The 17,427-nt window shown below is 40.4% G+C and overlaps 3 protein-coding genes across 3 annotated transcripts in view; 1 reads left to right on the top strand and 2 right to left on the bottom strand.

Annotated features, from left to right (window-relative positions):
• Nucleotides 1-384: 384 nt before the first annotated feature.
• Nucleotides 385-2,684, bottom strand: LOC118430954. The gene is made up of 3 exons (XM_035841984.1): nt 2,450-2,684; nt 1,474-1,592; nt 385-956 (listed from the first exon to the last, which is right to left on the bottom strand). Exons 1-3 carry the CDS (start codon nt 2,577-2,579, stop codon nt 750-752), a joined length of 456 nt encoding a protein of 151 aa, XP_035697877.1. The 5' UTR covers nt 2,580-2,684; the 3' UTR covers nt 385-749.
• Nucleotides 2,685-7,093: 4,409 nt separating this feature from the next.
• On the top strand, nt 7,094-10,086 carry LOC118430122 (CMP-N-acetylneuraminate-poly-alpha-2,8-sialyltransferase-like). The gene is made up of 4 exons (XM_035840833.1): nt 7,094-7,481; nt 7,866-8,105; nt 8,653-9,162; nt 9,810-10,086. Exons 1-4 carry the CDS (start codon nt 7,300-7,302, stop codon nt 10,084-10,086), a joined length of 1,209 nt encoding a protein of 402 aa, XP_035696726.1. The 5' UTR covers nt 7,094-7,299.
• A 154-nt stretch (nt 10,087-10,240) lies between these two features.
• Nucleotides 10,241-17,427, bottom strand: part of LOC118430121 — a 7,863-nt gene continuing 676 nt past the window's right edge. The window contains exons 2-9 of the mRNA XM_035840832.1: nt 17,213-17,275; nt 16,261-16,350; nt 15,857-15,952; nt 15,424-15,516; nt 15,082-15,177; nt 14,746-14,841; nt 11,021-11,110; nt 10,241-10,825 (exon numbers count right to left, since the gene is read on the bottom strand). Of these exons, the coding sequence (XP_035696725.1) occupies nt 10,641-10,825; nt 11,021-11,110; nt 14,746-14,841; nt 15,082-15,177; nt 15,424-15,516; nt 15,857-15,952; nt 16,261-16,350; nt 17,213-17,275 (809 nt within the window). The 3' untranslated portion in view covers nt 10,241-10,640. The remainder of the gene's footprint in view (nt 10,826-11,020; nt 11,111-14,745; nt 14,842-15,081; nt 15,178-15,423; nt 15,517-15,856; nt 15,953-16,260; nt 16,351-17,212; nt 17,276-17,427) is intronic.

Genomic DNA, 17,427 nt, shown 5'->3' with positions numbered 1-17,427 from the left:
CAGGAAAAACGCATAAGCACCGATGCGTCTTGCTCGAGTAACCGACCAGTATCGGGTATGCCGCCTTACAAAATGCACCTGCTACCAGCACAGAAGTGTTTCCTAACAGTGCAAGGAACACAAATAACAAATACGACATTTCTATTCTGTTCTCCTATCCATAGAATGAGAGAATTGTTTAATACGACGAAATAGACAGCATTTCTATGTAGGCAGTGATACGTTATCAGCATCAACATATCTCAGCTAGTTTTCTCTTATTGTCGGTCACATAAGATTTATCATCCCTTATAATTTCCTCTTCCCCTTTAATAGTTGGGGTTCATATTTCACTCAGGAAAGGGCTTATACAAAAACTATTTACAAACAATTTGCAAACTGTAATTCGCTTATGACAAGTTGTACAGCAAAGTAAACTATGCTTACTGTTAAAAATGTTTTTTTTTCTTTCAATCTATTGCATTTTCTTAAAAACAAAAACAAAACGAAAGCACAGGACTGCATCAAATGTTAGTTGTCAAATGTTAGTTATCAGTAAGTTGGTTGTACAAGTAAACGTAAGGCATTTGTTAGATTACGTTAGACCAAATCCGTAGGCTCACCCACCAATCGAACAACTCTCAGAAAATCAAAGACACAAAATCACAAGATCGAAAGAAAAATGGCGGACGGAACCAGGTAGAGTCATTTGCAGACAGTTTCTTATCGACGTAACTACCATAACACTGATCGATTCAATATTGTTGCAATCATTTCCAGATTCTGAACATCTGGTCTCTCTCCTTCACATCCCTGTCATCCAGTGTTCTCAGGACAGCAACGTTCCGCTGGATGGTGACGTAATAGCGCTTGTCCTGACAGGACCGCAGACGATACATGTTACCGTAGGCAGGTTCCAAGCAGAAGAGGCAGGCTGGCGGTGGGGCCGCGCCGTCTACTTCATCCACGTCTCTAGTCTGTCAACAAAAGGTGCTCAAGTTTGTTATGTGTACATTGTTGTTTGCACGCACGCTGCAGCTTATCTCATCAAATTACTCTTGCACTTCTCTTAAAGACAAGGTTGAACTATGATGTGATGTGAAGTGATGTGATGCCTGTTCGCAGCTGTAACGTTATCTCTATGTTACCTTTTCTACTTTCTTATGTATGTTAGCATGTTGTCTGCTCGTATACGTACATGTAGTTGCGAGAATATGCACGTTTTTTTTCACCGTAGCTGTTTGCATAAGTAATGTAACGTTTCATCGTGCAGTGTTATCGTTGAGTAAGTAGTGTTTTTAAACACAACTATCTGTTCTTTAATACATGGAGACATATCACAGCTAAATGTACGTCAAGGATATAGTGACTTTCGGCCTCTTGTTCTTCTTACCAAATAGGCATCAAGTTTCACATTTTATTCTTGGAAATAATGGTTTTGGTGATAGCGCATGTAATCGATAGCTGTTTTCAAAATTTCCATTTTACACTTACCAATGTCAGGGGCAGTTGAGGGTGATAGAAATGTGTCGCGACAGTTGCACCGTTTCCAAACTCAAGCATCACTTTAGACTCGCTTCCTGTCGACTGATAGGTGTGCATAAGGACAGCAGCTGGAAAACAAATTGAAGACTATGGTTAAATTGTTTGTTAGATTTCTGCTTTTTCCATCAAATCACAAGCCAGGATCTATGAATGTTCCATGCCGAAATGACTATAGATACACTTAGTCCTATTAGCCGCAGTATCAAGTTAAAGCACAACGTACGGCAAAACATTGTGTAAGACTGCTGACATTACTGTAATTCTTCGCGCACATTTAAAGCTACACAATATTGGTTGAAGACAGTGAGATGTTGTATGTTTACTACACACTAACTGGCGATACTCTAATATGTATTGGCTTGGATAGACCGAAACCATGATACAAGTATTGCAGTAGTGAAATATATGCGACATGGTGCATGCATCTGTGGTCATAACCTTTAACTGAAACTTGCACGTGCAATCGTGCACGAAATACAACCAGCCATGTCCACTTCCCGTTTTTAATCCCTTATACCCTTCTGTGCTTGGGTAAATTTGCAAAGGGGATGTCCCGCAAAGAACACATCGTGCCTTTTGCAATAGTCGTACGTACGTTGGAATGAAGACACATTTAGGCGTTCAATATCTATTTTTTAAATAAATATGATAGACGTATCCCCCTACACAGCTATGGCTATCCCGGGGCATGTTCCAAAATGAGACATTCGTGTATACGGTGGGATAACCTTCAGTACGGGGATGATTAAATCTAGCCTTCGTCTTTCCAGTGGTGCGTTTTTAAGCCTAACATTTCAGAACAGAAATGCCCCACCACAACGACGCACAAGAGGCATTGAAAAAACATGCAAACCAATCATACGTATGTGCCTGCTTACAGATGCGTCTATACATGAGATATTAGATATTTACTAATTCCCCTTACCGCTCTCCTTCCGCTGTTTGGTTGTGATTCGGTTCCCCCTTTTGCCCGGTGACAGGTAGTAGGTTCGTCCACGCCGTTGGTACACCAGGTAACACGGTTCGGTGTTGTACAGTTGGAGAGCACTAGCCATCCTTACACACCTGTCGTACGGCTGGGAAGAAGCAATTGGGGATACAAGGAAAACCCGAGTCCTTTAAATGTATACGCATGGTCGATTTTTTCCTCTACATATTGTTCTCTATTCCCAGGGACTTCCCCTTCAGAAATCCCCGTGTTCTCATGAGTGCCAGGTACTTTGGTTAAATAGACAGGGTCCTGCCAATAAGCATATTGCGGTAGATGTGTGCAAAAATCCCTTTAATAATACCTTACACTTAGCTTTCCAGCGCAGACGACCGTTCAGATTGATAAATAATACAGGTCTAATCGCAAAATCAAGCGTCATGCTGTTGAGAAATGGAGTGAAATTCCGGTTCCTATAGCGATATTGTTTCTAATGGACTATTCCAATTACCTTTTCAGCTCATTTTACCACTTCCCTTCTAAGAACGGATGTTCTTACAGGTAGGATACTAAGTATCATTCGTCTACTTTTTCCTGTTGTTATCCTGTCTTTATACTGTAAGAGCTCTACGAGGTTATGACTGGTGTTGAACTTTAACGATGGAGAGTCCCGTTACATTTCGACAACGGCGAGGGACTTCCCAAACCCAGTGACCCTGTCAAGATTTATGGCAGTGTTACACTTCTTTGTGCATTTTGCCTGAGGGAAGGTCTATATGTGTAGTCTTACACACCTGCATCTAGGCATTCTACAAATGGTTAGAATCAGATAAGCTGATAAAGATTACAACTCCATATTGACGTGACAATGACACTTGTTGTACATTACAGTTAACGATATGCCAGATATACAATTACAGAAATAGTCGATAATTGCTGGTACTCACCAGTTACAAAGTATCAAATTCTTGTCGGTAGCGGTCTCCGTTTTCGGGATTCGATGTTGGGGTTGTTAAAACAATGCTGTTGTGCTACAATGTAGCCCTCATTTTATACGTTTCCTATAACGTTATACACAGCTATCATGGTTCAAAAGCAAAAACAAGAAGTTCGGGGAATTTATTTCGGTTCCCTGAAAGCTCATAGCCTCAGGGTACGAAACCGATCTCATTTCAGAAAATAGATCATAATTACTTAATACAAAAGAGGTCACAGAGTTTTTGACAAAATTGCTATTCGCTGATGAGAGAGTCATGAGATAAAATGTTATCTAAAATGGCACGAGACAAACACCATTTGAGTTGTGTTGTGTTGTGAATATAATACGCGGCAATGAATTGTGCGGACGTGAAAGGGGGTTCTAGGGTAAATGAGTGAGTGTTTATCAGTTCGAAGTGTGCGGCGTTTTTCAATATATTTGCAAATTTTTCAGTACTTTCTTTTGAATAAGTTGCTCATTTTTTCTTCTTATTGTAGAGCATATTGCCATATTTTCTGCACTCCCTTTATGTCATACATATCCCCTGTCCCCCTCCCCACAAAGTAGTGGTTATACCATAATTAGTTATTGCCCTTCGGCAAATGTATCCGGATATCTTTTTCGGCCAATGACTACCCATCGGGTAGAGCTGCTTTGAGATTACTACTGAGAGGGCAACCCCGGTATAATAATGACAGACAACAACTAAACAGTCCTTTTTGGTACACGCGATGGGAATTCCCCATTCCTCAACATGTTTTCAAAAATATGACTCTGTATGAAAACACGTTTGCTTAAGTCAGAGAGTGGGATTCAAAGTAGGTAGCGCATGCAGCCGAACGATGATGATGATGAGTATCAAAGTATGTATATATAAATGTATCAACATCAAAGAGGAAATACCTGAATATAAGAAAAACTAATAACGACTTACAGATATATATAAAATTTATGTAAAAAAGGTTAAGTAAGGGCAATACCATAACCTTTTAGTGGCCATAGGAGCAGTGATTGTTATCATGTGTCTAGGGCACTTTATTGGACTATGGAGACCATCCCTCTTCTTTTTCACAACTATGCCAGCAAACAGAAAAACAGCTCGATGTAATTATAGTCACGTCCATGAAACTGAAGCTATGAAATGAGGAACCCTGGGGTCATATCTACTGACAACTGATGTCTATGTAACTATGTCCATAATATTGACCAGTAAAAGAGGAACTTTGTGGTCATGCTGCACTGACAGTGACAGTCCACTGATAATTAACGCAGGTGTGACCATTGAACTGTGGAATGAGGAACTTCTGTACGCACCACTGACCATCAATAGTAACACGGAATGGAATAAAACTAGTATATGTTCCGCTGATATCTTATGACTCTTTCAGAGGCACAGTTCTCTTAGACTATCTTTTTTTTTTATTTATTCTGTTTTCTTTAGCCAGGGTAGCCCAGTTCAGTGCATCGCACTGCTTTACAGTGGGGCCCTGGATAACACATAATACATGACACATCAGCACCATACATAACATACAAATAATATATACAAAGACCGTTTTCCATATCCACTATCAGGTTTCCGTTGCTTTAAGTCTTAATTCTGAAAGTGATGAACTAGGAATGATCATGGACAAGATGATGTGTTTGAAGTAAATTTATGAATGGTTGAGAGGTTTGTGAGTGCAGTCTTTGGCTACTCTCCAAGCAGAGGTTAGGCTCCGACTGTTTTTAACGTTTTTTTAGTCGTTCTTATCGGGTTTCTATATTGTCATTTTTCTTGAAGTATGCCAGCCAAACTTGACACAGCAACATATAATACAAAATAGAACGCCCGATATAAACGACTAAAAAAACGTTTAAAAAACAGTCGGAGCCTAACCTCTGCTTGGAGGGTAATCTTTGGCATCCTTCCATATTTCTTTCTGCAAGTGGTATTTGAATGCCGTTAATGCGTAAAGTTTCGGCAGTCCTATCGGTGATTATTCCTAGAGCCCCCAGATCCTCCTGTGTTCCTTGTCGGTGTGTCCCAAATCAAATAATCGCAGTTAAGTACAGGAACTGGTTACGCGTGTGACTTGTTTACAATAAATACACACACAGCTAGTTTCGCTGACGTTCGCTTACAAAAAGTAAGTAATTCAACCTACTCTCCAATCAGAGATTAGGCTGCGACTGTTTTTTTAACGCTTTTTAGTCGTTTCTAACGGGCTTTTTATTTTGTCTTGTATCTTGTTTTGTCAAAGTTTTTGACAATACAAGATACAATTAATACAAAATAGGAAGCCCGTTAAAAAAGCTTAAAAAACGTTTAAAAATAGCCGGAGCCTAACCTCTGCTTGCTTGGAGAGTAAATTCAACCCTGTTTTAGTGTGTTTTCAACGATTCAAGCTAAACATGACTAGTATAAAGAAACAAGCTTTATTCTGGTTGAGTGCAAACTATTGATTTAAGTAATAGGAATGAATACGGAATGACGAAATAGCACGCAATCAATACATGTCTTAGTCCAAAAACGCTTCTTATTCATTTATAACAATAGACGTATCGGCAACCCTTCTACACGTGTCATTTGAGCAATTAATATTCGGCGGTAGTCACGAATTTACTTCAATAGGACGTGTGTGCGATATCCACATCACTGTAGATTAACGGAAATCAATGCAAGAAATCATTGGCTCTCGTGAATAATTAAAACATCATGTAAAGACACAAAGGAAGCCTTAACCTTGCACAATAGATAGTCTGTAGCCATCTATCATGTAGTCAGGTGCAGTCGACTCACACACCGATTGCTAGTCTACGCCAGGGTGCGGGAAAGGACACGTTTGTGAAAGGGGCGGATAAAACTGGGAACTATTTTGAGGTAAAGTTTAATAGATACAATTTATTACGGATCTAGGTAGAATACATTGTGTAAAAATATTGTTTTATTGTATTCTTTTACTCATGGCTGTTATCACACGTTATTTGATTGGGTCTGTTTTGAGTCGTCCTGTACAAAATCGATATGAACATGGGGTCATCGTTGATAGCTAGCATGGTGTGATGTGATATTTCATACAGGGATGGCTAGCAAATATGCTTATCTCTTATCGAAATATGACTCTTCTGACCAATATGGCTCAGCTTTAACGGAGACACTTTTAGCCAAATGACATTCGTTTACAAATCAATGTATTACACCATAACAGGTACAATCATGTGCTGTGTACATTAAGCCATGTCATATACACTCAATTGATGACGTTTTGTAATGGTTTGAATTGTACTGACACTATAGACAAGAACCCTGCATGCGTGTTATGTGGGTTCAACTAACGTTTCAAGACCGATCAGAATATATAAGGTGTTTGGAAGCGCAACACGTCTCTATGAATAAATGAGCAGCTCGACAATCGCACAAGGTACAATGCATGGCAGCCAATAACAACTATTAGCTATATAAACTATATAGTAATACGAGACTGCATACAGAACAAGAACATATTATCGATAGGGGCACAGTCATGAATGAGTGATCTGGTCTCTCATTTGGAATGAAGTATTAAAGAAATGACCTACGTAGGCGGATATATAAATTCTTAAGGGAATTTTCCAATATTGGTAAAATGTTCTGAATTCAGCACACTTCAGATCATTACCCACAAATGATGAAGGCAACAGATTGTCGTCGAAACGTTTTCGGAAGAATTAAAGGAAGGTTGTGTAACGAAGAATACTTTGTTCAATTGATCTACCGACTTGATGAAACTATTTACGAACATTACCCGTAGAGTTTGACAACAATGTACCACACTTGCGTGTTCGATATTACGAAATTTCAATCTTTTTTACAGGTGTCAAATTCTACATTGCCATCATATTCGACATGACATCAAGAAAGTTCTCCCGCCGTAGTCTGAAGAGGAGGGGCACAACCGCCACATGGATCGTGTTGAAGGAAGCGGAAAAATGTTACGTTGCCAAAATGGTGTTCATGGCGGTATTGTTTTTCAGCATCGTGACGTCACTCACAGCTGTTCTAGCGACAGGAACATTAAAATCCTTAGTGTAAGTCTGATGGTACCATAAACATGTTGCTAAGATTAATGTGTCTAAATTCCTTTTATCAAAATCTGATCATTTCCTGACAGATGGCGATGGAACGCCACAAGTTCAAAAGAGTGAAAAAAGCATATCAAGTTTTCCTAAAGAAAAATGCTTCTTTTAGATACATATTTGATATGAAGTAGACTGATTGAAAGGTGTTCTAGTAAATTGAGAATACATATAGTATATGATAAAATGTTTAACCTCGTCTTTATCTCGTGTTAACATTTCCCAATACATACACTACCTCTTATTCCTGCTCATATGAATTACTTAACTTAAATGTGTCTGCTTGGCAATGAAAATATATTTCATAACCATATTTCATTCAAATTGATTCCTCAGTGTTATTAGGGCAAAGAAGGCATTTGTGATCCCAGACGACAGGTATATCCAGGTTTTCACGCCCAGGACACCAGTACTTGAAGATAAATTACACGCAAATACACACGGACAAGTCGCCGTGAATATAGAAGAAGAGGAACAATGTGCCAATCATACCACAGGCGGAAATACCACCACACTTCGCCAGGGGGAGCCATGGAATGCCTGGAAGGTCAACCTGAAATCTTTTAATTATCTACGGTAAGGCTATAGTGCCGTGATCGTTAAGGCATGCATCAGATTGAATGTTCATATGATACCTGTATCAATCAGTGGATTTACCCAAATTAATGGAACGGGTCTCACGATTAGTAACAAGGTCACATACCAAGAGTGTCAAAATCGACCTCGACCTTTCTCTTCCCGAAACCTACCCTGTACCCACATACCAAATATCATCATAATCTATTCAGAGGTTTTTCAAGTTATGCTATTACTGGTCTTTTATGTATCTGGAAACACAGGTACACAAGCGAACGCACTCAAAACAATACTAAAACGTATTACCTCCATTTTTCATAGAGGTAATACGTTTTTGCGTAAGCCAAAAGGTGTCAATTTCTGAATCTATTTGCAAACATTTGAAGTTGTTTTTTACCTTTGTACACCAATATTAAAATCCTGGGTAAACGTAGTCAACCACAAAAAATATAAACCTGTTCATTTTTAAAGTGTTTCATTGCTTGTTTTATATAACGTTAATTGTAAGGACCAACTTTTGAAGTCATGACAAAAAATTATTTTTCAGACTAAGGTGTGCGCCAGCAAACCCCTCCAGAATGCAGAGCCTTGAAATGCGCGGAAACACCAACACCATGGCAGAATGCGGCCATGACTACAGGGGAGAATGTGTCCTAAAAGACTCAACCGACGTCCAATACTCCAACAACTGTGCCATTGTGGGTAACAGTGGTATACTGACCGACAGCCTTTGCGGCAAAGAAATCGACTTGAGTGATTACGTCATCAGGCTAAACCTAGCCCCTACTCATGGCTACGAAAAGGATGTTGGGTATAAAACCAACCTGACTGTTCTGAACAAAAGTTTGATGAAGAAAGTCAAGGCCAGCCTAGGCTTAGGTTTTGAAAAGGATCTCTACTCCCAACGGCTAAGGCTATTGAACGGCACAGCATTCTGCTTTCCAAAGGAAGGAGATAAAGTAGCATTGTTTGGTGACTTCTTTTTGTCTGTTATGGCGAACAATCTTATCGTAACGATGAAACATTACCCTTATAACCTGGAGCACCTCACAACAAGGTAAGGACAAGGAGAATTTATCTTTTCATGTATTGCAAAGTACATTCACATCATGAACTACTACTAACTACTACTACACTAATTATTATTTCACCATTCATAAATCGTTGTGATATTTATGCAATATAGGTTAGAGGCCAAGAAAATGAGATACTTAACGTAACAGTTATTCAAGCAACTGGTTAGATTTTGGAAACGGTCAAACGTTTAAAATAAATATCAGGTATGGCCGTGGGCAAAACTGGGGCCAGAATTGACCTTCGAGACCGCCATAAAATGTCAGAAACAACGAGAAAATAAGTAAAGGCTGACGCTGTGACAGAAATATCGTCTGTTGATGTTTTTTATTCCTGCGGGAATGCCCCTGTGACGTCACTTCATGTCCAACTGCGCTTTGAGAAATGTGAGCCGGATATGCAGCTTTTTAGTGTGTTCGCAAAATATAGGGAGCTTCGACAAAAATGACATTTATTTTCGTGTTAACGTTATATATGATTAGCCCAATATATTACTCAAATGCTGCATTGCACTGGGCTTTAAGCAAATTGAATGTGAATTGTATCACCCAATTGCAAGATCTCGTAGAATCAATGTTGACAGGCGCATGTGGATGTAAATTAAATTCTAACCAATCCTTCCTTTCTCAGCATCATGAGGAGAATGTTACGTCAGGGACAGTTCGGACAACCGACGACTGGCATGATCGCCGTTGTCATGGCAACCACGTTCTGCTCCAGAATAAATCTCTACGGCTACTACCCGTTTCCGAAGGACGAGGCAAACCGAACGATACCGTACCACTATTTCTATGACGTCAAAAAGGCGAAACCGGACAAGAGACACAATTTCCTCACTGAGTTTCGTTTCCACCAACTGCTGCACAAGGATAGAGTTTTGAGGTTAGTTACAAGAAAATGCTCGTAGCTCTTTTGGGATTTATTCAATGCAAGGTAATTTTACCACTTCTAGACAGTGAAATAAGTTGATGTATGGTGGAAATTATGACGCTAGGAGATAGCAGTTAACGCTGGTTTTGAAGACTTGAAGACTGTATACAAGTGGAAAATAGTCAGCATTGAGAGAGTTCCAGAACCTTTTATTTCAATATGCTACTAGGATGTTAGTGGGTCAACGGACCCGTGGATCAAATACTAGCAATATACAAGCAACATGAAACAGGCAGTCAAAATTGTACAACATTGATTCACGCAATCACCAACGGGAATAATATTTTTCCTTGGAGTATTACTGGCTTAATGATACCCTGTCATAAGTCACTGGTGCCTATATGCAACATAAAACATAGGGCACAATCAGGAAAAAGCAAATTCGAATTTTACGTTGATATTGTCCAATACAGAATAAGCAATATGCGAAAAAAATGATATACGTATTGCATTTGAATGAGCTAGAAATAATAAAAAAGCGCTGAAGAATCTAGATGTAGTGGAATCTCTGGTTATTTGTAAAAGAACTCGTCAGAGGTCTTTAAACATGTCATTGATAAAATCGAGGACTGGATTGTCACCCCTCCTGACCGGTTTCCCGCCTTTTCTGCTCGCCTCTGGCGGTCCGCGTGTTTTCCACTGGGGAGGTGCTGGCTCGTCCGACTTACCGAACGGCAGGACGTCCCAGAATGACGACTCTTCCTGAACCTTTTTACCTGATATCAAAGGGGAAAATTTGTTCAGTCACACCACGGCAGGCTTCCTTCTAATGAGATAAATACAAGTAGGTTGATTGATTTTTTCACATGAGGCGAAAATAAAACAAAGAGGCCAAGTGTCTCTTCCATGCATGTCAGGAAATAATGGCATGATAGAATGTTACGACTGGTCCATCTCTTCCCGATACCAACCTTTCTCGCTCATTTGACTCATTAGAGCAGGATCGCCACTTTTGCTTGCCAGAATACCCCACAGTGAGGACCCGCGTTCACCATCTCCTTCTATATCAACGGCAAAATAGAGTTCATGTTCATTCACAGTTTTATGTTCTCAATAATAAGAAACAAAGGCAGAAAGACTCCAAACGTGTACATATGCCAGTTTAAAAAACAGATGCATAGAGAATAGCCCTTGGACCACACATTTGTACAAGACACTATAGGAGGCGCTGGTCCGCTGGCAGTCATGGTTTTTTAAACTGCCATACTCGCTTTTGTAATAAGTGATGAGTGTTAAGCAGAGAATCAGTTTGTACAATTTTGTTATTTTTTTGTATGGACCGGCCACAATGGGTATTGAAACTGTGACCTCAGGATACAAAGCGAGAACTCTACAATTGGGCACCGGTTAGAATTGATCAGGGAATAACTAAGTAATAGTTAACCGATGGGAGTGGCCGAGTTTCTGTGTATAGCGCCAGGTCCGCCCACCGAGGGGTTTCTAGTCTCCCCGAGGGCGAAGCCCGAGGGAGACTGGCAATCCCCGAGGCCATGGCATACTTCCCCGAAGCTTCTCTAGTTCATCAGATCTACAAAATGTTACTTTATTTTGTCCTGAAAGTCCACAATCTTTGTTATTGCTTGAAAAGCTGTGACAGACAGTGTCAGGCAGCAACAACAACAAGCAAGACAGAAAGTTTTGTCATATTCCTCTGGGCAATTAGAAGTCAAGCGTAGGATTGGTCAGTTTTAACGTTAACATGACACTATTCTAGTTCCAGAAGAAGGGCTCAACGGTAAGAGAGGATTGGTTAGAACAGATTACATGCGTATAGCACCCACACTTTTTAGGCTGATATCACCACACTTTTCTTGATATCACCACACTTTTCTTCTGATATCACCACACTTTTCTCCTCATTTGAATGAAATAGCAGCACACTTTTTTCATAGCGACATACTATGTGGATATAGCAACAGAAAATGGGGGCTTCTCATTGGCTGAGGGGAAGTATCCACTGAAGTGGAGACGGCGTAAGCAATCCAATTAACAACAAGTGAAACCAAAGAGGTGATAATTAGGGATGCCACGTGGGCACATGAGGGGAAAGAACACGCACAGACCCGATATAGCCTGGAATCCAGCCGTATTGTGCTTGTTGGCAGGAAGCAGAGCGACCAAAGCACAACACGTCTGGATTCCAGGCTACAGACACGAGGCAGTTACACACGAACATGGGACAGAGACGCACGTTCGTCACCGAGCGAAAGACGCTGGAGGAAGACAGCATTCATTGTGCAGCGACCCAGGCGTAATATCACCCGATAGAGGCAGCGGCGGGGCAAGTTTTACAGCCCTTTTGGGGACGCAGGGTCTTGAGCAGTACGAGCAGCGGAGAGAGTCTAGCCGCAAGAGCCACGTCAGAACCTCCAGGAAACAATGCGTGATAGGTGAGCGCGGCAAGTTATTTTGGGTGGAACTGTTGGCCTGGTTATTCAAAATTACAGCATGTAAAGTGAGTTAGCGCTTTCCATTTTGGAAGCGGAATTTTGGGCAGTGGTTGATCGGTGATTTAAATATGAATTCATAACAATTACATGTGTGTAACATTGGAAGTTGATTGGACGTATTCTCCAGTCAAGTGAGTTATCGCTTTCCATTTGAGACGCCTTCTGCACTGTAGCGGAGGACTTCATGATTGAGATAGGGACATATTTTAACCATGTAGTCCCCGCGGAAGTGGAGACGGCGTAAGCAATCCAATTAACAACAAGTGAAACCAAATAGGTGATACTTAGGGATGCCACTTTGGCACATAAGGGGAACGAACGGACAGACACAAGACAGTTACACACGAACATGGGACAGACGCACGTTTGGAAAAGTGCTAAGGGAGCAGGAGAAATAAGGAGCAAAGAAGCCATGAAAGGGAAGGGGGGGGGGGTGGTTGGATGCGTGGATGGGGGAAGGGGTGTAGAGAGAAAACATGGTACCTGTAAGCAATTGAACAACCAACCCACCCCTCGTCTGTACTGTTACGGTTTTCGGTAGGACATACTGGAAGACCGAGCCTCCGTCAGTGCAGAAACGTCCCACTTACACCCGATATCATTCCCCATACCTAACATGTGAGACGCCTTCTGGACTGTAGCCGAGGACTACACGATTGAGATAGGGACATATAGCAACAGAAAATGGGGGCTTCTCATTGGCTGAGGGGGAAGCCATGGGCGAAGAGAGCAATAAGCGGTTTGGCTGCGACTGGTCAATCTCGTCTGGATGCCAACCTTTAGCTCGTTGCTCGTTCGTCTGACTCATCTTAGCAGGATCTTTCTTAAACCCCGTCCATTTACTGAGAACTGCCCGCGCTTTCTCCTCGTCTTTATTCTTCTCTTCTTCGTGGGAGTCAAAGAGACCGCCCGTTAAGTCGCCTGTCCAAACAAAAGCAAACGAACAAACGAACAAACATGACGGTGTTATTTCACAGAAAACTAGAAACTAAAGTTTGACTACCTAAAAGCTTCGCCAAATGATGTTAACCTTTTCAAGTGACGTATCATGAATGTTTCTCAACGATTATGCAAATAAGGTTCTCATTTGCATGTATCAGATGATTATGAATGTCGTATCTTAGCAAAGAAGACTGTTCTAGCATTGCTTAATAAATTATATAAATTGGGCATGGTCTAATAATGTTCACCTTTACTTCCAAATGGCACAAAAATGATCCCGTCAATAACCACTATGAAATTATAGATTTTCTCTCTATATATATTTGCTCATTAATTATGCAATTATGGTTTGATTTGCATAAATTACATGCATGGTATTACTCCTTTCCTTAGTTACATACTTGAATATCTATTGACACAACGAAAGTACGTATACAGTGACTCTCGTTTTAACTTAGTTCTACAATACACCAACGCGTACCAAAAAGGGTAAATAACGCCTACGAATGAAGCAACCTTCGTACATAGTACATTATTAAATATGTATTAAAGATATATAAAGTATATTATCAAATCAAAATGTTGAGTTAAACGTATCATTTACACATGTCACGTGTTTGAGAGTACTATCGTGAAGCAGGTTTTCTCATTAGTTATGCAAATAAGGTAGCTCTTCCCAAGTGACCATTTCGAGGTCTCATCAAGACCCCACTAACATACCAAATATATAGACAATCCACGGATGCCTTTCGAGTTACAGACAGTTGACACACTAACAGACAGACGCACGCACACGCACACGCACACACACACACACACACACACACACACACACACACACACACACACATATATATATATCTACAGACAAACAGACAGACAAATGCTTAGAATGGCAAGAGGCGAGTAGGAACAGTCTCCTGGCTCCCGGGATTCGAACGCCAGCTTACTAACCCAACGCCATAACCGCTAGGCCAAAAGCTTGAGGTCCGGACCAGAGAGCCTGGCCAGTTGGTGGCGCTTGAACCTCCCTGTTACATAACTCCTTTTCCCTTTCTTACTGGTACTAACCACACATAACTTTTGTTCAATAGTTGTAATAATTGTTGTAACATCTATTTATGATGCTAAGCATTTGTACGTATCCTCTCTTGGCATTGCCACCGGTAGTATTACACAATGCGTTTCACGACTGTTGATACAGCAATGAGATTCCTTGCGACGGTTTGTGTACGGATACCAACCTTTCTTTTCACTCATCTGACTCATCGTAGCAGGATTGTGGTCCATTTTGCTTCCTAGTAGGCCACTTATTGCGGGCTTACCTCCGCCCTCTTTCCCTGAAAACAATGGTCAAAGAACTAGTTATAATAAGTCCTTTATGAAAATAAAAGGAATGAATGTAATGCTCATGCACGTCATGGCCTTTCTCGTGAAAATACACAATACGTCAAACAATGTCCGTCATAACTCGCCTACACTAGTTGTCATGCATATGTTTTGACTTTAAGCATCTGCATCATTGTGTTTTAACGACTGTTAGTCATCAATAGACCAATAGAACACCTTACGACACTAACCTCCCTTTTCACTCATCTGGCTCATTAAAACAGGGTCGTTGTCACTTTTGCTTCCCAGCAAGCCCCACAGTGCGGGCTTACCTTCCCCATCTTCCCCTGAGAACGGAAATCAACGGAATAGATGCAAAAATGGTCGATGAATTGGAAAAAGATGCAACGTTCATGAAGAAAATACTAAAAATAAGTCAAAGACTGCACTTAAGTAAATCTCAAAAATACAAAATTACATATTTTGTAATATATTTGTATGATTCTGGTCATGATCATCTCTATGGACAGCACATTGCATAGAACAACCTGTAGCGACTGGAATGACTTGTTTCAGCCCTGCCAGATACCAACCTTTTTTACTCATTTGACTCATCACAGCAGGATCGTTGCCACTTTTGCTTCCCAGTAAGCCCCATATCGAGGACTTGCCCTCATCATTGTCACCTGAAATTGAGGAATTAATTCATGACATTGGAAGGCCCTGTAACGTTTTCCCCATTTTATCAAATGCACAATACGCCAGACAATGTCTGTTAATACCTCGCCTACACTTAATGTCATATCTAGCTAGCCTGTGTTTACACAATGGTTTGCTGGCTGGGCTTGGGCAACTGTTTGGCCAGCCGCTAGGAGCGCGATTTCAGTCTAGCTAATGTCATATCTTTCATGACTTTAAGCATCTTTTTGTCATCGTCGTTCTATTGTCAACTCAATAATTTATGTTTTAGCTACCTTTGGTCATTAATAGATCAGTAGAATGCTTTGATATGCTTTGGACACAAACCTCCTTTTTCACTCATCTGACTCATCATGGCAGGATCGCTGTCAACTTTGCTTCCCAACAGGCCTGATATTGGGGACTTTCCCTCTCCGGTCTCTCCTAGAATCAATGATCATGAAAACTAGTTTTGGTTAGCCGATGAGGACATTGGAAAACGGTGTAACGCACATGGAAAAAAAAAGAAATCTATCGAACGATGTCCATTGATACATTGCCGATCCCTGTTGTAATTCATATTCATAATTCTAAGCATTTGGATCGCTAACTCTAAAACAGCGCCGCCTGTATCATTACACAATACGTTATAATAGTTTTGGCAATAGCCTATGGCTAGATGGGCAGCCCTGGCTGTCTGTAAACAGCCGAATGAATAAATAAATGAATAAATATAATAGTTATCAATTGACCTTTTTCACTTATCTGATTCATCAGAGCAGAGTCGCTCTCGCTTTTACCCAGCAAGCCCCAGAGCGAGGATCCGCTCTCGTCAGGTTTTCCTAAGAGCAATATTAAAATGAGTACATATTCATTCTAACACGTCCTTCATCATATAAAAAAAATGAATATCTAAATCCATGTGTATCAATAAGGTATAGACCGATTTCACCGATATCTGTAGATGATTGACAAATTTTGTAGTTATTGATTATTTTATAGTATACCATATTTTAATGTTTCCTGTGATAAATTCTTTGAATGTTCGTCTGCAGTTTTGTAGGGTCTGCCGCTAACAGCCCAAAGCTGCCTAACTAGGCAAACTATGATATCATTGGTGGGGAGTTGAAAACTAAAATCCGTTTTCGGATAGCTCTTGTTGTTGGCGAATTATTCGCGTTTAAAAGTCCCTGTAACCGCGACCAAAAATGTGAATTTTTGAAAATGTCAGAAATAGGCAAACGATGGTATCATTTTAAAGGTCTCTGGGCGGGGGGTTGAACACTGCAATCCGTTTTCGGATAACTCTTGTTGTTGGCGAGTTATTCGCGTTTAAAGTTAAGTCCCTGTAACCGCGACCAAAAATGTGGATTTTTGAAAAGTATCCGAAATAGGAAAACTATGGTATCATTGGAAAGGTCTCTTGGTGGGGAGTTGAACACAGCAATCTGATTTCGGATTGCTCTCGCTGTTGGCGAGTTATTAACGTTTAATTTTATGTAACCGCATTAATTTTTGAAATGTGACAGAAATAGGCTACGCAGACCCGTGTAATGACCTGCTTATCGTCAATAAAGTTAAAGTCAATGTTGCCTACCTCTACTGGATCTAGATTTAAGCATCTGTATGCGTAGCTTCCGAATCATAAATTTCTACTAAAGTAGGCGTTGGCTGTAGTGAATAAGCACAAAGTTAGCAACTCACCGTTGTTCTTGTTTCCTCGTTGTTCAGATGATCCGAAGATGCTTGAAAAGATAGAGCCAGAATCTGACAACAAACATATAAAACGATTTTGAAACTGAATTAGAAATGAATTTGATATCAATCCAATTCTACATCACCATACATGATAGCCTATAGATATTAGAGTCAGTTGTTATTGTTGTTGTTCTCAATTGCTAGCACCGGAACGTTATTAT

The sequence above is a fragment of the Branchiostoma floridae genome, chromosome 14 (genome assembly GCF_000003815.2).
Source record: "Branchiostoma floridae strain S238N-H82 chromosome 14, Bfl_VNyyK, whole genome shotgun sequence".
Lineage (NCBI taxonomy): Eukaryota > Metazoa > Chordata > Leptocardii > Amphioxiformes > Branchiostomatidae > Branchiostoma > Branchiostoma floridae.
This window is presented reverse-complemented; position numbering and strand designations above follow the sequence as displayed.